The sequence below is a fragment of the Podarcis vaucheri genome (assembly GCF_965113315.1).
Source record: "Podarcis vaucheri genome assembly, chromosome: 1".
Lineage (NCBI taxonomy): Eukaryota > Metazoa > Chordata > Lepidosauria > Squamata > Lacertidae > Podarcis > Podarcis vaucheri.
The window spans coordinates 22,465,752-22,490,016 of NC_138759.1; the positions used below are offsets into that span (position 1 = coordinate 22,465,752).

Genomic DNA, 24,265 nt, shown 5'->3' on the forward strand with positions numbered 1-24,265 from the left:
TCAATATGAGTGAGGTTAATGTAAATGAATACTATGATGAAACAACCACACCGTACTTCCCTGCATGCCAAACTTTACAAAGTTTCACACAATCCACATTCTTGGAACGACAATTTGTTCATTTAAATCTTCAACACTGAAAACATGTATGTTCATGACTCAAATCTTAATTTAAAGTGATGTAAACTGGTGCAACTTCTTTACGGATTTTCAAAAACATTGGTTAAGAAACCTCAGGACCAGGGACTGAATGTGGCCCTTCAGCTCTCAAAAAACTCTTCAGGCCTCTTTCCCAAGCCACACCCCTACTCAGGCTACATACACACACCCTGCTCCATGCTCTCCTCAAATGAAGACGTTCAAGTTACAGAATATTTTGAGCCTATTCCAAATATTAGCTATTTCATGTCTATGTGTGTGCTTTTATTTATCAAAAAATTAACTGTTGATAACGTCTGCTACCTTCTGACAAAGTCAAAGAGCACCATTCTCTCAGTTCTTCCCAAAATACCACCTGACAGGACCATTTTAATGTCTTATTGTCCTCCCATTCTCTGAGTTGCCACTTTTCTGGACCTTAGCTAAATAATGGGATCACTAGTTAAGTTTAGGATCCCCTCCCCACCCACATTATTTCAGCCTTTTGAACTGTCTCCATTGCCCAGGATCAGGTTCTCAGAAGTAACAGCTACACCATATCAAGCTAAGCTGCCATGTTTTCTTTTTTATTAGGTGTTAGCCATAGATCAGAGACAGCTTTCTTACAGCATGAATGAATCATTTAAGGTGACTTTGCTTTCTTGCCACAGCTGATTCATACTCAGCTTTTTAAAAAGTGCTGCACTTATATTAACACAGCAATGAAAAAATGGTGGTAAGTGGTTATTTACTGAATAGGCCCAGGTCTCATTTAAGCCACTGGAAAGGTTTCATATATGTAGATCATAAAGGTAAAGGTAAAAGGACCCCTGACCGTTAGGTCCAGTCGTGGCCGACTCTGGGGTTGCGGCGCTAATCTCACTTTATTGGCCGAGGGAGCCAGCGTACAGCTTCCGGGTCATGTGGCCAGCATGACTAAGTCGCTTCTGGCGAACCAGAGCAACGCACGGAAACGCCGTTTACCTTCCCACCGAAGCGGTACCTATTTATCTACTTGCACTTTGACATGTTTTCGAACCGCTAGGTGGGCAGAAGCTGGGACTGAGCAACGGGACCTCACCCCGTTGCGGGGATTCGAACTGCCGACCTTCTGATCGGCAACTCCTAGGCTCTGTGGTTTAACCCACAGCGCCACCCGCGTCCCTCAAATAATTAATGAAACAAATATCTAATTTATCATTTTTGGAACTTCATTTTTACACAGACATACATATCCTGGAACAGATCCTTGCCTAAGCCATGCTGAAATCAATAAAAATTGATTTTTTCAGGTGTATCTGAAGAAGTGTGCATGCACATGAAAGCTTATACCCAGAACAAACTTAGCTGGTCTCTAAGGTGCTGCTGGACAATTTTTTAATTTAATTTATTTTGACTGCATCAGACCAACACGGCTACGCACCTGAATCTAGAATGATGTTGAAATCAGTGAGACTTAAGTGTGTTACTACCAACATTTCCTTGATTTCAGTGGAACTCTTGGTGTAACTAATTTTCTCTGGATTGGGGCTCCTCATCACTTTCATACACTAAAATTCCAGTATTCTGATCTCAGCTAACAAAATGGTTTCACCTACTAACTTAACTGTCAGTTTTACTGCATTTTATTGTAATTCACCATTTTCCAAAATTAAGATTGCTGTGTTTTATTTCTTTATGTGTATCTTAATGACACACACAGGGACAGGGCTCAGCTGGTAAAACTTCCAGTAAGAGAATTAACTTCCTTCCACAGCTGGAAAAGAAAATCACAGTACAAAAACATCTACAGTGTAACAGTTAAGGATGAGCATTAAGGAATGCCCAAGAGCTGAACTGCACACTTAAAAATATATGAAAAAAGAAAATATAATACTCTTGGTGGATCAGTCCAACGGTATACAAAAACCAAAGGTACTAGCAGAGTTCGGCTTCTCCTATCATTCATTGCTATCCCCCAGCATCTTAAATTTTAGAGATATCAGGAGAATAAGGAAGTATTGCCCTGACCACCATAAAACCTATTAAATTTACATTATATGCAAAAAAAAAAAGTTTGACTAGTAGTAGAGACATGTTAAACAAAATGGTTTAAAAAAAATTAAGCACATCACAAGTGAGGGTGACATTAAAAGGGTACTTAATGTGCTGCTAAAACAGTTTTCAACCTGTGAATCACAAATAAGAGGAGATAAGAATAAACCTATATAAAAACAATATACTCAACATGCAGAATAATTTTCTATTCTTATCTATCCATATATTATTTCCCCTACTTGTTTTTTCTTCTCATGGTCCAAAATACAAATATATATACATAAGCATCCCACACACAATGATAATGAACTTATTCGCCAAGTGTCAAGCCTCATGTAGCCAAAATGGGGATGTAATCTTTAAAAATTAGGGTGAGGAGGCCCTGGGGGTGGGAGAAACATCCAAACTGAGCATGCTCAATGTCCACAGAATACTGAGTGTCTTTTAAGAGTGTGGTCAGAAATCCAGGGCTCAGTGATGGCAGAATGAAGTATCCTGAAAAATCTGGCTAGCTGACATCCTGAACACGAGCACTTTACAATGCAATATTTTGCTGTAGGTCCCATGTGTGCATTTGTGTGTATGTACACACACAGAGAGAGAGACACACACACACCACTACTACTTAAACTGGAAGAAGTAGCAACATCTCACTGCACACCATAATCTTGAAACAGATACTTAATGAAAACAATAGGAAGGATTTTACTGTTTACAATTATCAGTGGAATTTCAGGACAAGCAACGCTGAGCCAGTGACTCATCCATTGCTTGATATCAGTGCAAAGCTTCCTGATCCAAAAGCTCGGCTGCATCAGTACGAGCAACATTTTCTCTGCTCTTTCTCCCAGAGCTAACTATTTCATCTGCATGCCTGCATGACAGCATAACTAATACTTTCAGTATTGTGTACATGGCATCCATATGGGTCCTTCACTCTCTCCTCCCCCTTCTCTGGTTCAAGTGCATTTGTTCTGAAGCAATAATTAATTTATCTTCAGTGCAAAAAGTTACATTTACAACAAACATAAAATATCATGGGTGTTTAAAATGAAAGGCTGTGCCTGACTTATTACAAACTCAGGATCTGGTAGAATCTGCGAGAAGGTGACCCAAGGTACAAAAATATTGTCAGCTCGATAGCCAGCGTTACAAACTTCCAGAAGTGCTGCAGTGGGTATTTTGCAACGCGTGTGCTATTTCTGCCATAAATGCATATCTATATGTGCTTCTACATTCAACACATTTGGTTCAGCATCAAGACTGTACATGTTTCAATGCCACCTCTTAAAGAGGAAATGCACCCTCTGTCCATTGTCTTACTCTGGGGCAACTAGGCTGGCTATCAGAAATAGTTGGTCCCTGTTTTCCATTTGTGCCCTTCTCCTGGATCCTTTCCCTTGTACGTAATACTTTTCCAGCTTTTGATGAATACTCTGTAATTGCTGTAGAAACCCTGACAGCACTGTTACACACAACCATTCATGAAAGCTACCTTTGTGAAAGAGTAACAAGGCTTCCCTTGCCAAGATCCCCACCCCCATCCGCTTCCCTCAGGTGATCACATTTTCTCTTCAAACTAAAGCCTCAAAGTGCATGAGGAACAAGATCCTTCCTCGCTGAAGGGTCGAGAGAAGAAATTTGGCTTACATATTTGGACTATTTGGTACATGAGATGAATGGCATGATCCTAGGCAATAAAATGTATGACTAGGTAAATGCGCACGTTAAGATTCTTCTTCATTTTTACCATGAGTGGCAGCTCTAATGACTCCTCACAAGGATAATGAGCAGCAAACATTTCTCCCCCAATCTTTAATAAGAATACGTAATACCCCAGGAGGCATAACCCATTGGTTATGTTATTCCTTGAAAGTGTAAGGCCTTGGTTTTAAAGGGGAGGGGAGAATGCAATAAAGGAGGCGGAGGAGTATTGAGCATCAAAAAGAAATGTCCTGAGGCTCTCCCAAGTCAGAAGCTAAGCCCCAAGAGGCAAGACCTATTAGAGCTTAGGTTCTAATTAGGTGGTCTGAGAGGCTAAAGTGGCTTTTCCAAATACCGTATTTTTCGCTCTATAACACGCAGATTTTTTCTCCTAAAAAGGAAGGGGAAATGTCTGTGCGTGTTATGCAGCGAATGTGTGGTCTCTGGAGCCGAAAAATAAGGCAAAAATCAAACCGCGCTTCAGGGAGAAGGGAGCTCCGTGAGACAGGAAGCTGTTGCTTTCCTGCATTCTGCCTCAGGGTCTTACTGCCCTCCCTGCTCTGTTTCGTTGCTGTGTTTGCTCAAACGGAACAAAGAGCAGGGAAAGCCCCTCCCCTCCAGGCAAGAAGAGGGGAAAGCAGAGCGTCGCTCTATCCTCTCCCTGCTCCGGAGGGAACAATGTTTGTGAAGGGAAGAGAGATTACAGGTTCGGCTTAAAATTCTGATTTGACTTCCTGCTTTTTGTTTTTGGAGACACACAGCATTCAAATATGCTTTCTTCCATTTAAAAGGATGAAATCCTTAAACAGTGGCTGGCTTGTGTGGGTGGGTGGGGGGAAACTTTTGCCTTCCTTTCCTCACGTTATAGCCCTCTCCTGCATTCTTAGCCTTCTGTGTTTTTCCTTCCCTCCCCACTTAAAATGTGGTTACAAATAATAATAATAATAATAATAATTTATTATTTATACCCCGCCCATCTGGCTGGGTCTCCCCAGCCACTCTGGGCGGCTTCCACAGAAACCAAAAAACACTAAAATATCATACATTAAAAGCTTCCCTGAATAGGGCCGCCTTAAGATGTTTTCTGAATGTCAGGTAGTTTTCCATCACCTTGACATCCGATGGGAGGGCATTCCACAGGGCGGGCGCCACCACCGAAAAGGCCCTCTGCCTGGTTCCCTGTAGCTTCGCTTCTCGCAATGAGGGAACCGCCAGAAGGCCCTCGGCGCTGGACCTCAGTGTCCGGGCAGAACGATGGGGGTGGAGACGCTCCTTCAGGTATACTGGGCCGAAGCCGTTTAGGGCTTTAAAGGTCAACACCAACACTTTGAATTGTGCTCGGAAACGTACTGGGAGCCAATGTAGGTCTTTCAAGACCGGTGTTATGTGGTCTCGGCGGCCGCCCCCAGTCACCAGTCTAGCTGCCGCATTCTGGATTAGTTGTAGTTTCCGAGTCACCTTCAAAGGTAGCCCCACGTAGAGCGCATTGCAGTAGTCCAAGCGGGAGATAACTAGAGCATGCACCACTCTGGCCAGACAGTCAGCGGGCAAGTAGGGTCTCAGCCTGCGTACCAGGTGGAGTTGGTAGACAGCTGCCCTGGATACAGAATTGACCTGTGCCTCCATGGACAGCTGTGAGTCCAAAATGACTCCCAGGCTACGCACCTGGTCCTTCAGGGGCACAGTTACCCCATTCAGGACCAGGGAGTCCTCCACACCAGCCCGCCCCCTGTCCCCCAAAAACAGTACTTCTGTCTTGTCAGGATTCAACTTCAATCCATTAGCCGCCATCCATCCTCCAACCGCCTCCAGGCACTCACACAGGACCTTCACCGCCTTCACTGGTTCTGATTTGAAAGAAAGGTAGAGCTGGGTATCATCTGCATATTGATGGACACCCAGTCCAAACCCCCTGATGATCTCTCCCAGCGGCTTCATATAGATGTTAAAAAGCATGGGGGAGAGGACGGAACCCTGAGGCACCCCACAAGTGAGGGCCCAAGGGTCTGAACACTCATCCCCCACCACCACTTTCTGAACACGGCCCAGGAGAAAGGAGCGAAACCACTGTATAACAGTGCCCCCAGCTCCCAACCCCTCTAGACGGTCCAGAAGGATGTTATGGTCGATTGTATCAAAGGCCGCTGAGAGATCCAGCAGAACTAGGAAACAACTCTCACCTTTGTCCCTAGCTCGCCGGAGATCATCAACCAGTGCGACCAAGGCAGTTTCAGTCCCATGATGAGGCCTGAACCCTGATTGGAAGGGATCCAAATGGTCCGCATCCTCCAGGCGTGCCTGGAGTTGTTCAGCAACCACACGCTCAATCACCTTGCCCAAGAATGGAAGATTTGAGACTGGGCGATAGTTGGCCATACTGGCCGGGTCTAAAGATGGTTTTTTAAGAAGCGGTTTAATGACCGCCTCTTTCAGCGGATCTGGGAATGTTCCCTCACAGAGGGAAGCATTCACCACCCCGCAGAGCCCATCGCCCAGCCCTTCCCGGCTAGCTTTTATAAGCCAGGATGGGCAAGGATCAAGGAGACAGGTGGTTGGTTTCACTCGTCCAAGCAGCCTGTCCACATCCTCGGGGGTAACGGATTGAAATTGATTCCATGCAACTTGACCAGACAGGGCTCTAGCACTCTCCCGCCCCAGCCCTGCTCCCACGGTGGTGTCTAGCTCCTTCCGAATATGAGTGATTTTATCTGCAAAAAACTTTGCAAAATCGTTGCAGGAGATCTTGGGGTCTTTACAAGGCCCCGATGGTAAAGGTGGTTCCGTTAAATTGCGGACCACCTGAAAGAGTCTCCTGCTACTATTTTCTGCAGATGCAATAGAGGCGGTGAAGAAAGTCTTCTTCGCCGTCGCTATCGCCACTTGGTAGGCTCGACGTTGAGCTCTAACCTGTGTCCGGTCAGATTCGGAGTGAGTTTTCTGCCACCGACGCTCTAGCCGTCTCAGCGATTGTTTCATCGCCCTCAGCTCCGAAGAAAACCACAAAGCATGGATCCACATGGATCCTCAGGATCTTTGCATTGGGTCACCCCAAATTCACCATCAGAGCACACAGCATGTCCATGGCTACAGCCTGCCCCCCCAAAATCACACACCCATTGTTGCCTGGGGCTGCAATGGTGCAAAAACGTGGTTACAAAGCATGGATCCACAGGGATTCTCAGGATTTTTGCATTGGGTCACCCCAAATTCACCATCAGATCACATGTCTGTGGCCACAGCATGAAGCACAAAAATGATACGTCCACTGTTTCATTCAGAATATTTTTTCCCTTGTTTTCCTCCTCTAAAAACGATGTGCGTGTTATGGTCAGGTGCGTGTTATAGAGCGAAAAATACGGTACATATGGAACAGGATAACAAAGCAAAAGCAACGGAAGTCAAATTCAAGAACAACAGGAAAATATCATAGACGGTGTACTTTCCCTTATAAGAACTTCTATACTGGGGGGAAATGATATTTAGAATGTTACCTTACCACATGCTCATATCATTGTAACATTAGTAATCATAAGGGCTGAATGCAATTGCATGTTGAACTGCTTTTCAGAGGCGGATAATAAAGCCTAAAATGAAGTACAGCACTTGTATCGCACAGTGACTAAGCAATGAATCAGAAAGTTCCACATTCAAATCTCACTTCAGTTGCCAATATTATCTCCGTTTCAGTCCCGGTTCCTATCCCTAGTATTATGCATGGGGATAATAATACCTCCTGCCAACCTAGCAGTTCGAAAGCACATCAAAGTGCAAGTAGATAAATAGGTACCTCTCCAGCGGGAAGGTAAACGGCATTTCCGTGCACTGCTCTGGTTCACCAGAAGTGGCTTAATCATGCTGGCCACATGACCCGGAAGCTGTATGCTGGCTCCCTCGGCCAATAAAGCGAGATGAGCGCCGTAACCCCAGAGTCGGCCACGACTGGACCTAATGGTCAGGAGTCCCTTTACCCTTTACTTTACCCCACAGAGTTGATGAAAGGATGACAAGAGTATGTGAGAACATTTTGAGTATATATAGTGGTACCTCGGGTTACAGACACTTCAAGTTACAGACGCTTCAGTTACAGACTCCACTAACCCAGAAATAGTATTTCGGGTTAAGAACTTTGCTTCAGGATGAGAAAAGAAATCATGCGGTGGCAGCGGGAGGCCCCATTAGCTAAAGTGGTACCTCAGGTTAAGAACCGTTTCAGGTTTAGAACAGCCCTCCAGAACAAATTAAGTTCTTAACCAGAGGTACCACTGTATAGCTACTATTATGACCATATTTTGATTGGTTAAAGAAAAAAGGCAAAAAGGATAGTAGTAAGCTATAAGTATGAACTAGGAGAAACTGCAAAGAGTAAGCAGGACAAGCAAAGTGCTGGACAAAAATGGGAAAATCAGAAGTCACCTTAACTTGCAAGAAAATTTGGTATGTGTTGATCATGTGCAAATAAACTGCAAAGGCAGGACACACAAGGACAATGCTTTCTTTTGGGACAAACTAGGGAAAGATTGCCAAATTTTGGCACAAAAAGAATAGGGCAAAAAGTATTCCAATTGAAATATCCCAGGGCAAGTTCATTACCTATCTTTAGGCACCAGGCGAAAACATTTCTCTATAACCAGTTCTTTGGCTAAGTAACATTCAGTGACCTTTTAAATGTGTTTGAGAGAGCGGTATTATTGGTTTATTTTTCTGTTTGCTTTACTATGTATTTTGTGTTTTTATGTTGTGAACCGCCCTGTGACCTTCAGATGAAGGGCGGTATACAAATTTAATAAATAAAATGTAAAACAATGTCTGCAATGCTCTCAGGAATATATTTTAGAAATAGTTGGCTTTTTATTATTATTACAGATTCATTTTCATATAAGATTTTTCTCTCTTCCATCCAACCCCCCAGTTTGGATATTTCAAATTAATTTTCCTTAACATTTTGGCTGTCAATTGAGTATGTCTCTTTGTACATTTTGTATACCTTGTGCATGCTTTCTGTGTTGTTTCTAATAAAAGTATTTCCAGGTGCAAGGGGAAGGGGGTGACCATGGGCGTAGCCAGGATTTTTGTTGGGGAGGCAGGCGTTTGTTAGGGGGGCAGAACCTAAGATTTGTATTGATTTGCATTGATTTAGGGGGGGGGACAGGTGCCTCCCCCTGCCTACACCCATGAGGCTGACTGGTGGCTGTGTAAGAACTCCTGATCCTTTGGAGCAATTCTTACTTGACACAGGTGACCAAGTAAGTGGCTTTGTCAGAGATGGGATCCTGGGATGAACAGGCCATTGAGTATCTCAATGCTATTCCTATTTCTCTGGTACAAAACATGAAATCAGAGTAATATAACGTTCCATGGTTTGACCAATCAAGTCAAATGACCTCATTATTCCCATGTTGTCTGGGGCACAACAATTATTTTTTTTAAAGGTTACCTTCGACACATTTTCCCCTACAATCCAGATTCAGAAAGCACACTCATTTTTACACATTTCACACAAAAATCTTCAGATTTCAAAATAAAATGGAAACTAGCAAAGTTTGGAGGTCAGATGTCCAAATAAGGCAGGCTTCACTTGCAAGGCAAAGAAAGAAAGAAAGAAAGAAAGAGAAAGCTCTGCTATTTGATACAGCACACAGTGGAGGCAACTGTTCACCCTGGGTCAATTCGCAGATTTGCACACTGTACAATTAACTAAAAATTTCTACAATAGTAGTCCTGTCATCTATGTGCTGCAAAAAGGGGATAGGTAGACGGGCAGGACCTACATGCATACAACAATATGTGGAGAAAGCTTATTTTCTCCTGCTCTGGAGGATAGGACTCAAACCAATGGCTTCAAATTACAAGAAAAGATATTCCAACTAAACATCAGGAAGAACTTTCTTGACAGCAAGAGCTGTTCGACAGTGGAACAGACACCCTCAGGAGGTTGTGGGCTCTCCTTCCTTGGTGGTTTTTAAGCAGAGGTGGGATGGTCGTCTGTCATAGATGCTTTAGCTAAGATTTCTGCATTGCAAGGGGTTGGACTGGATGACCCTTGCAGTCCCTTGCAACTCTACAATTCTATGATTCTAGAAAAGATTCTTAAAAGCCTATGTGCAAAACAGAGGCAAGGAGGAAATGTCTGCCCAAAGCTCATTCTTGCACCCTACTACAAGTAGAGCCTGTGTTCTGGGGAACAGTGTGAACCAGCCCAAAATGAAATAATGTCCAAAAGTTATGTAATAATGCTAGAGATTCAAGGAGAGAATCATACAGAAAAAAATAAAGAAAGAACACATATCAGTCAAGCCAACAGCATGCTGGTGATGTTCAGCCAGAAATTTGACAAGAAATGTCTAACTGGAAGAAAATAGAATTACAAAAAACAACAAGCAAACAAACAAAACTAGTCTATAGGGGGGAAAACACAAGCCATTTTGTTGTAGTTGTTACAGAAAAGCCTGTTCTGAAAAGTGTGGTCAATCAGGAAGAGGTATTCTATGTGCCACTGAATGTACAGAAAAAACTAGGAGTTGAGGTTGGCATCATTGGCCGGGGCAGGGGGGGGGCGGCGGGAATGCACCAAGGAACAACTAGACTACCCAAACAAGAAATGCATGCTAGTGTTGCTACACTGATGACACTCGACACTATTTATTTCACCATATGTCTCAAAAAGAAAACAATTAAAAGCCAACCAACACGAGACTACAAATTGACCTAATTCTCATGTCATAAGCCATAAACCATGGTTTACTGTGCACAAGCAAATTGCTCCGGTTTTGCCCTGCCCTCTTCCCAGCTCATGCCAGGAAGAAACAAACCATGACCTTTGGCTTAACGTTACAATAAAAACAGGGACCAAGGTTTGTTGGAACAAAACAGGATCAGACGTAACTGTTGTAACACTAAACTAGAGGTCATAGTTTGTTTCTCCCCAGTGTGAGCAAAGAGCGGAGAAACAGCTCAACTCAGTGCACTCATAGTAAACCATGAACTAGAGTATACTATGACAGGTGAACTGGGCCACTGTATAGTAAAGTGGGGGGGGGAGTCAAGAAGAATACAAAACCAGTTAAGAATCCTCTTAAACTCTTAAGAACTGTTAAATATATCATATCTTAGCAATTATCTAGCTACATCAGCAATTATAAAGTCTTATCTTAATGAGACTTTTTTGTTTCAAAAAGTATTTGAGGCCTGCAACCTTCCAATACAATTGCATTATTCTCTTTCTCCATTTTTGACAGATTGCAACGTGTTCTATTCATGTGAGGCCAAAAAGTGGCAGAAACCTGCCTTGCATCATCAGACTGTGCAAACGCTAAGGGTAGGCATAGAATCACCAATGACAGCCACCAGAGTGGCCTCTACTACAGTGATTGGTGAGCAGACATTGGTCCAATCTCTGCTTACCCAGTCAAGACACATAAATATTGGATTGTGTGGAGGTCAGTTCCTTTTGGCTGCCCAAGGAAATGAGATGTGGCTCCCATTTGAAAAATAACAAACTATGGTATAAGAAGAATTTTTAATTATTTACCGTATCTTTTTAAACAGGCCCCCCAAAGTTACTAGCCTCCTAAAAGGTTTGTAGCCTGCTAAGAGAGGTTGGAGCAGCAGCAATGGAGTGTTCCATCCATCCTCTGTCTGTCCATTCGCTTTCCTGTATACAATTCCTTTTCATCTAAGTTGACCAGGCAACTGATTAAATATGAGGTGGTTTGCAGACTGGAGGAACAATATTCATGAGGTGGAGGTAGTAGCCATGTACAAAATTATTTTATGTCTCCAAACAACGCAAAGGTCACCCACAGCTATGGAACCCAATATCTGCATGAACTGTATACTATTGATAACAATGAAAAGGGTAAATGGTGAATTCAAGCAAGTACTTCCAAATCACATGTGAGTGAGATAATTTAAAAATAAAACACACAAAAAACAGAGCAAGATGATGAATATTGCCAGATAGGAACTATTATCAGAAGCATAAGTGGCAGATAAAAATGCTGGCTTAAAAAGTGGCAAATAGATTATATTAGCAGAGCACATTTTAAAGAATGAGACAAACATGGCTCTGGAGCACTCTAAAAATAACTGATCAACTGAAAAGAAGCTTACAGCTGGCACTTCAATTAGTGAGCATTGTATAAAAATGCAAGTTTAAATGAAAATCTTTCAGAACAGCACCTCCTTCAAAGATGATATCTACATGAAAGTCAAAGAAAGCCCATGTTTCGGACAGTTAATGTTCAAGGCAGTTAAACATCTGTTAAGTAAGCATTTCAAGCAGACTGGGTGGGGAAGGGTACCAGATATGATTGTGTCAATGTTATCTGCATCTCTGCATTTCTCAGGTGCTACACAACAAATCCTTTAAACCATAAAGTTGTACTATGGAGTTAGTCAATGTGAAATCTTATTAATACCACCACACAATTTGGTGACCCTCAAAAAGAAAAACAATAGCAGCCCAACTCATCAGAGGGAAGGATCATAGTAGAAAGTAGCCAACTTAATAGAAAGTAGCTAAGCATCTGTGCATGCCCATCGTTTCTTCATGCTACTATGTGCATGATGGGCCTTATACAAATTTAATAAATAAAATGCTACCATCACACATTTTAAACTTTCTTCCATGGTGTTATTCCAAACCTATTTTTTTCCAAAAATAACAACATTAAAAATACCACATGAAGAATGGAGATGGAAACATTTAGATAAAAAGTAACATTAAAAAACCCTCTACAACATTATCTGAAGAAATACCTGAGTAGATATACAGCCCTTTCAATATCATTGAGTTCTTCATCAACTGTCAATCTCTCTATTTCTTCTGGTGTCTGTCAAGTGTGAAACACAAATTAACATAATTAACATCTCAAGTCCATGCTTGAATCTGTTAAAAACTACTTCCACCCCAAGTTTACAGTACATAAATATACTTAATCATTGAGATCACTGTGACTTATTCCTGAGTGACTATGCCTAGGATGATGCTGTTAATTATGTTGTACAGCTCGAAACACAAATAAGTTAAATCAGAGTACATGAAATTAAAAAGATGCCAATGGAAAATGAATTCAAGTGCTCCTGCTTAATTGGTTATGAAGCTGTCTTGTATGAGTCAGACCATTGATCCATTTAGCTCAATATGATCTATACCAACTAGCATCTGCTTTCCAAGCTCTTAGGTAAGGGTCTTTCCTGACCCTGCTAACTAGAGACAGTAAGAACTGAAGCTAGGATTTTGTGCATGCAAAACATGTGCTCTATAGCTGTCCCCTTCCTCAGTTTCTGAATCAGAATGTCAGGCTGTAATTTTTAACTCACTTTCTCTCAGTCTCCTGGAAGTCTATAAACAGTTCCAGGGTTTTGAGGCCTTTGGTTTTTAATACTCAGAATCTCTGATAACATTTCAAAAATTAGGTAGTGCACTTTTTTAAAATCAGGAATACACACACCCCACACACCCCATTTATTAAACTACATCCTGAAAGAAAGGAATGAGAAAAGATCCCAAATTATATAATCACAAAACCTAATTCAAGTTAAAGCAGTTTATATCTAGTATTTCTTCCCCCACCTCACACTTAAAACCCCATTTCTGAAATAATTCTACTGTCAGATGACATGATTTAATGCCCTTATCTGTGCAAACTATCTCTTCATTGTAAAACAAGCTGAGCCTGCATATAGCAGATAGTAGCACCATTTGTTTAATAGATTCCAATCTGAAATAACTGCAGTTTGATTAGAAAGTACAGTTTTAAATATATATATATATATAGAGAGAGAGAGAGAGAGGTATACCTTTAGACTCCTGCGTACTGGCCTTTCAATAATAGTAAGTTCTTGCAGATCTTCTATATAACCAAACAGATTGTTCTGGCTAAAATCCATTTTGTAGGAGAAGATGATTATCGGATGCATGTACTAGGTTGGAGCTCCAGTCTTTGACAAAACCAGGGTTGTGTGCAAGCTTCACATTGCACTGAGGCCAGAGAGAGGGAGAGAGGGTTGGAGAGAGAGAGGAGAGCAAGCAGGCAACAAACACCCTCTTCTCGTCTTAAAAAGATGCACTGGTGGAGGTGGGCGAGTAGAGGCTGCTCTGCTGCTGCTGCTGCTGCTCTTGCTGCTTCCTCCTCCTCCTCCTCTTCGTAGGACGCTACTGAGCCCCCACCGCCCAGGAGGAGCCTCAGCAAACACAATGCGGCACCAGCACAGCCCGCCGCCGTTGCTGCTCCAAGAGCATCACTCGCCACTCAGCCCAGGCTCCGGCAAGGAAACTTTCACTCCTGCTGCTTCACTTTCGCCTCAGTCCCTCCAGCGTTTCCAGGGAGAAGGAGACACCAACATCTCCCTTCCTCCACCTTCTCCACCACACATACGCATATACGCACGCCCTCCTTTCACTTCGCTCCTGCTTGCTTTTCTCTCTCTCTCTCTTTTTGGTGGGGGCGCTAAGGGTGGAAATGCAAGGCGTGGGGGTGGGGGATGGAGGCGGATCTGAGGCTGCAACTTTTCTCTTCTTTGGCCCAGGAAAGGAGGCAGATCTTGGGACCCCCCTGCTCCAGGACAGATGGGGGCAGATGCCCACCTGAAAGCTAACACTGAAGAGGGTTTTGCAGTGGGGGTTGGGGGGTTGGAGGAGAAATCGACAACTTCTTCCCCGAACGAGTGCAAAGGGATTATCGGTTTGTATTTTAAATGTGAATTTAGGGGGCGTGCGGATTAGAGGGACCTGCACCCCCGCAAGAAGGGTTGGTTAGGGAGGGCAGGCACCGTTTCCTAGATGCTCCAAGAACAGGGGAGTGGATTTCCCGGGGGGGGGGGTGAACGGGGTGGTTTGGGTGGCAGAACGGGGAGGTGGGCGAATGACAAGATCTATAGCCCTTTTTTTGTAGGGCGGGAAAGATGGATGGGGGGGGGCGCTTACGGAGGGAAACGCAGCGACTCTATCATATATATAAGCCCGAGAGTGCGGTGCGTTCCCACCCCCGCCAAAGGAGCGGCTCTCCTGCCTTCCCGCCGCCCCCGAAGCGCAGCGATTCCCCCGCCCCCTCCTGGTGACGGGCCAGGATGGGGCTCCGCGAACGGAGAGAGACAGGAGAGCGGCAAGCCGGAAAGGCCGGATGCCAACCCCGGGAGATGCTGGGCCACTCAGGGCCCTTCCGAGGGACGCGGCTTCATGGGCCCAGGCGGGCTGCCTGCTTTCCCTCGCCCTGCAGCTCCTAGAGGCGCCGCGCTCCCTCCCCCGCGACTCGAGGAGCCCGAGGGGCGAGGGAGCCGGAGCCGCCTTCGCCTCCGCGGGCAGTGTGGCAGCGCCGAGCCCGTCGCCAGGGCAACGAAGCCGCTACAGAGGCCCCGGAGGGGCAAAAAGGGCCGACCCGAGCGCGCCAATATCGCAACGCGCCCGGGAAGACGGTCCAGGCACATCATATATATAGTATTATATTATGTATGACGGGGCAAGGCTCCATTTCGGCTTAATTTGTTGTTTCCCACCCCTCTCCCTGAGGTAAATTTGACATTCCCGTTTGCCACACGGGCCCGCCTCATGAGAAACTAGCCGCTGTCGCCGCCTGCTACGCGCACTGTCAATCCCTTTGCCCAGCTTCAGGTGGTGAAAGACAAAACGGCTTTTTTAATCCACGGCTGCTGGCCGTTGGTTGGTTGCGCTCTTCCCCCTCGGGAGGGGGTGGTGGTCACGTGCTCCGGGACCAAGGGCCGACCCACCCATAAGGCAAGGTGAGGTGATGGCCTCAGGGGGCGACGATCAGCAGGGGCAGCAGACCTGGCCCCCTAGGAACGCATCACCCGCTGACACAGCGACAGCAGCGCACTCTGTGAAAGCCAAATCTGCCCCCTTATCAGCAACACGCACACACCGCCACGCCACCTGTACAACAGGCCTCACAGTGGTTTGCCTCAGGTGCCAAAAGGTATTGGCCCTGCTTCCCATTGGGATGTCTGGTTGGGTGCTTTGAGAACAGGAGGCTAGACCTCACCTGGAGTACTGTGTCCAGTTCTGGGCACCACAGTTCAAGAAGGACACTGACAAACTGGAACGTGTCCAGAGGAGGGCAACCAAAATGGTCAAAGGCCTGGAAACGATACCTTATGAGGAACGGCTAAGGGAGCTGGGCATGTTTAGCCTGGAGAAGAGGAGGTTAAGGGGTGATATGATAGCCATGTTCAAATATATAAAAGGATGTCACATAGAGGAGGGAGAAAGGTTGTTTTCTGCTGCTCCAGAGAAGCGGACACGGAGCAATGGATCCAAACTACAAGAAAGAAGATTCCACCTAAACATTAGGAAGAACTTCCTGACAGTAAGAGCTGTTGGACAGTGGAATTTGCTGCCAAGGAGTGTGGTGGAGTCTCCTACTTTGGAGGTCTTTAAGCAGAGGCTTGACAACCATATGTCAGGAGTGCTCTGATGGTGTTTCCTGCTTGGCAGGGGGTTGGACTAGATGGCCCTTGTGGTCTCTTCCAACTCTATGATTCTATGATTCTTCTTTATTGAATTCATATACCACCCTATACCCAGAGGTCTCAGGGCAGTTCACAGAACAAAATATGTAATCAAAATATAGGCCACTGGCCTGATCCAGCAGAGCCTCCTTATGCTCTTGGGCCTCCCATGCCAAAACAAAAAAAAACCCAGCAAGGCAGAATAGAGTGGTATTATTACTTCCCTCAATCTGGACACTATACTTCTGATGATGCAGCCTATAATAGCATTAGCTCTTTTCTTCCCCCTCTTTTTTTTTGCTGCTGCGGCATCACACTGTTGGCTTATGTTAAGCTTGTGGTCCACCAAGACCCCTAGATCCTTTTCACATGTATTGCTAGCAAGCCAGGTGTCCCCCATCTTATATTTGTTCAGGTGGTTATTTGTGTCTAAGTTTAGAAACTTACATTTGTCCCTATTGAAATTCATCTTTAGTTTTTTGCATCAACTCAGGCCCATTGGCCACTGTAATGAGACAGGCCACCTTATGGGCACATACATCCAGGTGGGAGCTTCATTTGCAGGCTGATCTTTGGTCACTGACAACAGTTAGGATTGCCATGTTTCAAAAGATTGAAGATTGTGGAGCTTTTTTGCAGAATCTCAAAAAAAGAAGTTTTTGAGCTATTTTTAAAGCCGAATCCCAGCTATATCTGGGAAATTATGGACTAAAAAAAAAAAGGCAAACCGGCATTGTCTTGTGGATGCTGTAAAAAACTTGCATGCATGAGGAGTACCCTTCCACAATAAACACCGTATCTGGAAGCACACTGAGAGTTGCTTTGGTTCATGGTAGAGAAATAGTTAAATGTGGTAGTGTTTCCTCACTTCTGCATCCCCAGGCAGGATAGAACAAGCCCTAGATGTCTCTGCAACTTGCCCATACTGCTGTGGGGACATAAGCAATTTCTTATTCCACTGCTTATACTTCAGAAGTCACTTTTAAGAATCAGGCGACTCTGAATATGCAAAGAGACAGGAGGGACAACCCCTTTGGAATGTGCTACCCAAGGCAAACCTTTCATGCTGTTTCATGTTAAGGTTGGGCCTGGGGGGGTTGCTTCTTAATTAGGCATGTCAAAATTCATTTTCAATAATAAGATGTAATGGAAGACTGAATACACTTTTTACTGGCACTTTATATATTTATTGGTGAGCCCGCCAATTTAATTAGACAATTAACTGTTACTTTTAACCAATAAATGTCAATTAATCTGTTAGCATAGAGCACTGGAGAATCAGAGCTACCGGTAGATACACAGATTTTCATTGTACAGATCCTACAAAGGGCAGGGTGAACTGACATTCCCTGGGGAAAATTCTGCCAAGAGTTGCTAGGAATAAATATGGAGAACCAATTTCCTCAATTTTGTGTTCTCAGTGGGCTGGGGGACCTCAGGCCCTGGGGCTGGATGTGGTCTTACAGGCCACACTGTCTGGCAAGTACAGGGTCTCCCAAGTTCGTGCACCCTCCCCAGCCCTGCAGTCTCGAGTTGTTTTTTGTTTGTTTTGCCGGGCTGGAAGTTTTCCTCTTCCATGGAGAGATGTGTGAGGAGGGTACAGAACCCTCTGAGTTGTGTGTGACTGGAATGTTGCCATCAGCTCAAAGGCAAGAATTGCATTTGTTGTTGCTCTACACAGCACAGGTTTGTGCACATGTACCATACCCCATGGCAGCAGGGCCCCCGGACTCTTAGCTTTCATTTTAAAAAGTAAGGAATAATAATCGGAGATGTACTTAATGTTGAAAAGAAACAGGGTTATACTACAGATAGGGTAAAATGATTAAAATGACATACACCCTGAATAAGCAGACATTGGACGTTACTCTCCATGAACATAGATAACATTGTGATTCTGCCCTGACGTCTTCATGGCTCGCATCCTATTTGTCTGGCATTTTCTATTTGAGTTTTGACCTCATTCCATTTAAATACTGCATGTGCCAAACAGGGCTGCATTTCTACTGCACTCCGCTGAGTTGCATGCACATCTATCCCACCTCCATAGCCCTGCCATGCTGTTTTGTGGAATCTTTCATATTGTTTTATATATAAATTCCTTGAAAGCTCTCTAGAGCATTACATCACAGGCACACCAACAGAGTTTTGAAAGCATCTCAGGAAAAGGCAGAAACAAAGAGGAACAAACAGGGACAGTTCTTTATCAGGGACAGGTAGCAGAAAACAGGCACAGTTGGTCATGGATAGCAAGCGTATGGCACCGGAGATGAGCATTTGGGAACAGCAGGCGAGCAAGGTTTGAAACGAAGAAGGGGCACGCTTTCACTCACAGTATGGAAAGGCCTGAGTGCTATTGTACAAGCGGAACAGCATTGATTACAGGAGATACCTCCATTTATACAGATGGATTTAGGGTTGCACCCCAAGGCTACAAGCCCCAAATTACTCTGCTGTTGCTGAAAGCCGTACTAAAAAATGATTTCAGTAGACGGTTCTTGTGCTCAAAATGCTTTGCTGCTAGTGCATTGCCTCTCTAGACTCCTGTAACTCTTCCTTTCCCTCCATGTTATGCTGGATAACTCACTACACTAACAGGAAATGGTAGACCGACCAACCCCACAAGGCTTGGGGCGGGGGGAAATCAAATTATGTGAAATATTATTTGACTTCATGCACATTCTAATTATACTTTTTATACTAAGCAGACACTAAGATGCAAGAGAACAACCAGTAATGTTTCTGCAAACGAAAATAATGAAACTATGAAGCAGTAGTTTCTTAGCAACAAACTGGAAGCTGTGTTAAGTAATGTTCTTATTTTTATCAGGGCTTGTGTGTATTGGCAGTTTGGCATCTCTATTCTAGGAATTTTTATACGTGCAGATATTTCACTTCCCCCACCCTCTCTCTTGCCATATGTATGAGGAGGTTATGATGACAACAGTGATTACTACCTTTTATCCAGATAGGTGCACTGTGCATTTAGCAACTGCCCAATATGTAGTAATTCAGCTAGGACAGTTTTTTCTGTAGATTGAAAAACAGTAATGAGGTCTAGTCTGTTGAAGTTCTGGCAGTTGTGCAGCTTTTAAAGGCACAAATGTTTTGTCAAGAAAAGGAGAAAGAAACCAACACTTAAAATGACAACATATTTATTTATTTTTAAATGATATTTATTACTTTTTCAACATTTCCAATACAACACTACAAACAAAAAAGAAAATTGAAAAAACAATACAAATACAATACAAAAACGCTACATGGACTAACAAAACAAAGCAAAAACAAACAAAAACAATTTAAAAACACCTCAAACATTTTCAATATCTTATATTTCATTCACTTATTTCCAGCGACCTCCTCACACCTCCCTTTTTGTATTCCACTTCTATTAATTGTTTCAGCAATTCCTTTCCATCTTACTCTGTTTTCTATCCTATAATTATCTTAACACATTCTTGCCTTATTTTTCCTTTAATTTTCTATTAATCTATTTATACTTAATTCCTTATGACATTTCTACTAAAGCCATATAACTTCACTCCAACATTTTTCTAACATTCCTTAATTTTACAATATTTCTATAAATAGTCTTTAAACTTTTTCCAATCTTCTTCCACCGACTCTTCTCCCTGGTCTCGGATCTTGCCCGTCATTTCCGCTAATTCCATATAGTCCATCAACTTCATCTGCCATTGTCCAACACTTCAGTGCTTTCAAGAAGCAGCCATTCTCTCAACCAGCAAAAAGGAGATGGTTCACAACGAAATTTAAAGGTCTGGCAGGGCAGGTCCACCTCCTTCTTTGGCATCCATCAATATCTTAAGTTTTACTCGAGGCTTCCTGCCCTGCCAAACAACTCTAGAAACATCCCTCTGCCACCTCCTGAAACACTCCATCCCATCGAAAGCTTGCAATGTTTGAAACAAAAGCAACATCCCCAGCAACACAGCAGCCCTCATCCCCACCACAGTAACTCGGCCCAACAGTAACAACTTCTGATTTGTCCATATTTCCAAATCCCCCTTCTCTTCAATCCAACATCCTTCACAGTTATCCTTAAACAGATTCACATTATTGGCGGTCATACTAACCCCCAAATACCTCTCTTTCTCAACCAATGTTAGTCCTGTTGCCTCCTGAAACTCTGTCAAGCTTTCCTTTTCCAGTTCAGATAGGGCTCTGGTCCTCAAATTCATCTGTTCTTCTTTAAGTTCAATCATAATGAATGTCAGCTTATGTTCATCAGGTTGTCTTTGTATGGATGGGACTCTCCTCTCCAGTTGTATTGCTTTAGATTCAGCAGCAAGGGTTTTTCCCCTGACTTCATCTGCAGTTTGCCGTATCAGAGTAGATTCCTGTGTCAGTTTCCGGGTGGTTTCTGAATTGGTATTCACCTTTTGTCCCAAGTTATTTAAACTTTCTACGATTAAGTCAATTTCAATATTTGCAGCATCCATTTTCACATTTATCACGTCTGTTTTCTTGTGAAGCTGTTCCAGCGAATTGTTTATTTTCAATAATGCAGCCACTAAGGCCTCTTCTGTCGACATCCCGTCTGTTTTTTCCTTTCCATTTGCCATAACACTTAAGAGATTCAAGGTCAATTCCAAAGTCTCACACTTTTTTATCTTGCAGCTGGAAATTCCCCTAGCCCAGCTCCTGCAAAGTAACCAATTTCAAAAGCTTCCACTAGGGGAAAACAGTTTCTATTTGTATCGGTCAGTATGTCCTCTTTTAAACACAGTTTCAATAATCCAGTTAGTTTCAATTTTCAGTTACTTTCCTCCTTATTTTGAAAACAACCGGAGATAGTAGAAACAATGTATACTCTTGTTTAGCTACCTGTCAATGAATGTTCTAAACGCTGTCAATGGACGTTCCAAAAAACATCAATCCTGCTAGCAGCCCGTTTCCAGGGTCAGAGCAGCGGTATTTTAACTCTCTTAACTCTCTCCTACAGGCATATTCAGTCCACCACTTCCCCCCCTCTTCTCCTGTCTCCAAAAAGGGGGGGGGGTTAGTTCTTTACCGATGGAAATTTAGTCTTTTACAAAAGGCTTTCCAAGACTTTAGCTTGCAGCCTCCTTGCTTCAGTTTATCTACAAAAGGGGGAGGCAGACTTCCTGTACTGAACCTCCCCGTTTCGATGCCAGATTAAACGTTTAAAAATCCAGTTCTTCCCAATTCAGCTCTACTCACGGGTAATTACTTTAGAGTCAAATTGTTCACAGGAAAAAGTCAGTGCTCTCCGACAACAGCTATGCGGCTTCGCTCCGTGGAAGAAGCAGATGATTCGAAGCACCGTGCCACTCACCCCACATCACTCCGGATCCCCGAAACCAGGTTTCCCCGCGAGTAGGGGAGGCGCAAAAGGTGCCCGCCGAATCCCACGTTCACAGGCTTCTCCCGCCTGTGATTTTTACGGGTCTCCGCCTTCGCCATGGCGGTACAGACCCAAATTCCCATGAAACAAATTCCTCCCGATCAGAGGAGTTCCGCCATTGCCGGAGGCACCAACCCGGAAGTCTAAAATGACAACATATTTAAAGTAGGAATTTCACCTAGTGAAAACAGTTCATTTTACTAATGTAAGAAAAGCCTCAAAAGTACCATCTCTTTTTTTCTTTACCAAAAACACATGGGCTCTACTGAATGGTTTGCTCACAGTATCTGTATGTGTTTTGGCTACAGAGATCTTCATATCCCAAGAGCAAGTAGGACTCCAGTCTTTTGAAGAAAGGCTACACCACATTCAGAAAACAATGTAGCCTTTGTCAGTTGTCACCGTTTGTGCAAGAGAGAGCAAGGCTCTCTTGACACCCATATCCCCATTGGCTCTACGAGTCCTAATTTGGGAGAAAAATGGCATAAACATAAGATGACCCTCCTATGGGAAACCTGCAAACAAGCTGGAAATGAGTGCAGCAGCACTCTGACCAGCTGCAGTTCCCAGCAATGTGTAATTCCCCTACAATCCAAGTGTTTTGTGGGTGCATGTCTATAGAGGTAAGTCTGCTCTACATGCATCAACTTCCTCTGGATGCAGAACTCTATGCTTCACTCTGCCCTTCATACCATGGGCATCCATGGGGTGGGGGAGTCCTCACCAATCTCACCCACCTCTGGATGAACGATAATTTCTGGATCCCTTGCTTTCTTTCTTTTTTAAAAAGTCTAGCAGTTCTAGAACCTAAGATATAAGACAAATTTGTACATGCACTATTCTTTCCATTTTTTTATATAGTGAAAACTGGTTTGTCTGCCCCCTTCAGTGTTTTACTTGGTCAGCCTTCTACAGAAAAACTCCTACAGACTCCCATGCTTCACACAATTGTTAATCACATAAGGGGACAGGAACTAGGACTGAACAGACTACTATTCCCTATCACTACTACTCTTCTTCAGAAGAAGCTATGCCAATATTATAAGAACTTAGCACCAGGTAGGGCCAACACATTTAACCAACTGCACCTGGTGGGTGGAAGTTTATATGCATCGATCTGAAAGTTTGCGAATCACCTGGGAAACTCTTCTGCACAGCCCAGATGGAGCAGGAGCAGATAAGGATACCAAATACCACCATTGATAATATCAAAAGCTGCTGAAAAGTCAAGGAAAATGAACAGGGACACATTTTCCCTGTTTCTATCCTGACAGAGGTCATCATACAAAGCAATCAATGCCATATTTAAATATTTTAAAGGCTGTCACATGGAAGAGGGAACATGATTGTTTTCTCCTGCTCTGAAGGGTAGGACTCAAGGCAACGGCTTCAAGTTGTGAGAAAGGAGATTCCAACTAAACATTTGAAAAACTTTCTGAAAGGAAGAGCTTTTTGGCAGTGGAACAGACTCCCTCAAGAGGTGGCGGACTCTCCTTCCTTGGAGGTTTTTAAGCAGAGATTGGATGGCCATCTGTCATGGATGCTTCAGCTGAGATTCCTGCATTGCATGGAGTTGGACTAGATGACCCTTGTGTCCCTTCCAGCTCTAAGATTCTATGAATGCAGTTAGTTCCTATACCATTGTTGTTGTCGTTTAGTCGTGTCCGACTCTTCGTGACCCCTTGGACCTGAGCACGCCAGGCACTTCTGTCTTCCACTGCCTCCCGCAGTTTGGTCAAACTCATGCTGGTAGCTTCGAGAACACTGTCCAGCCATCTCGTCCTCTGTCATCCCCTTCTCCTTGTGCCCTCCATCTTTCCCAACATTAGGGTCTTTTCCAGGGAGTCTTCTCTTCTCATGAGGTGGCCAATGTATTGGAGCCTCAGATTCAGGATTTGTCCTTCGAGTGAGCACTCAGGGCTGATTTCCTTAAGAATGGATAGGTTTGATCTTCTTGCAGTCCATGGGACTCTCAAGAGTCTCCTCCAGCACCATAATTCAAAAGCATCAATTCTTCGGCGATCAGCTTTCTTTATGGTCCAGCTCTCACTTCCATACATCACTACTGGGAAAACCATAGCTTTTACTATACGGACCTTTGTTGGCAAGGTGATGTCTCTGCTTTTTAAGATGCTGTCTAGGTTTGTCATTGCTTTTCTCCCAAGAAGCAGGCGTCTTTTAATTTCGTGGCTGCTGTCACCATCTGCAGTGATCATGGAGTCCAAGAAAGTAAAATCTCTCACTGCCTCCATTTCTTCCCCTTCTATTTGCCAGGAGATGATGGGACCAGTGGCCATGATCTTCGTTTTTTTGATGTTGAGCTTCAGACCATATTTTGCACTCTCCTCTTTCACCCTCAATAAAAGGTTCTTTAATTCCTCCTCACTTTCTGCCATCAAGGTTGTGTCATCTGCATATCTGAGGTTGTTGATATTTCTTCCAGCAATCTTAATTCCGGCTAGGGATTCATCCAGCCCAGCCTTTCGCATGATGAATTTTGTACCATATCCAGGTCTAAACCCCAACTGTAAT

At 43.8% G+C, this 24,265-nt stretch overlaps 1 protein-coding gene across 2 annotated transcripts in view; it reads right to left on the bottom strand.

The window, feature by feature from the left end:
- The window catches only part of PPP4R4 (protein phosphatase 4 regulatory subunit 4), a 90,212-nt gene extending 74,738 nt beyond the window's left edge, over window positions 1-15,474 (bottom strand). The window contains exons 1-2 of one of the 2 annotated variants that reach the window (XM_082232625.1): window positions 13,681-15,474; window positions 12,637-12,710 (exon numbers count right to left, since the gene is read on the bottom strand). In XM_082232625.1, the coding sequence (XP_082088751.1) occupies window positions 12,637-12,710; window positions 13,681-13,800 (194 nt within the window). In that variant the 5' untranslated portion in view covers window positions 13,801-15,474. The remainder of the gene's footprint in view (window positions 1-12,636; window positions 12,711-13,680) is intronic. The other variant, XM_082232626.1, reaches the window with a different exon arrangement.
- Between the last annotated feature and the right edge of the window lie 8,791 nt (window positions 15,475-24,265).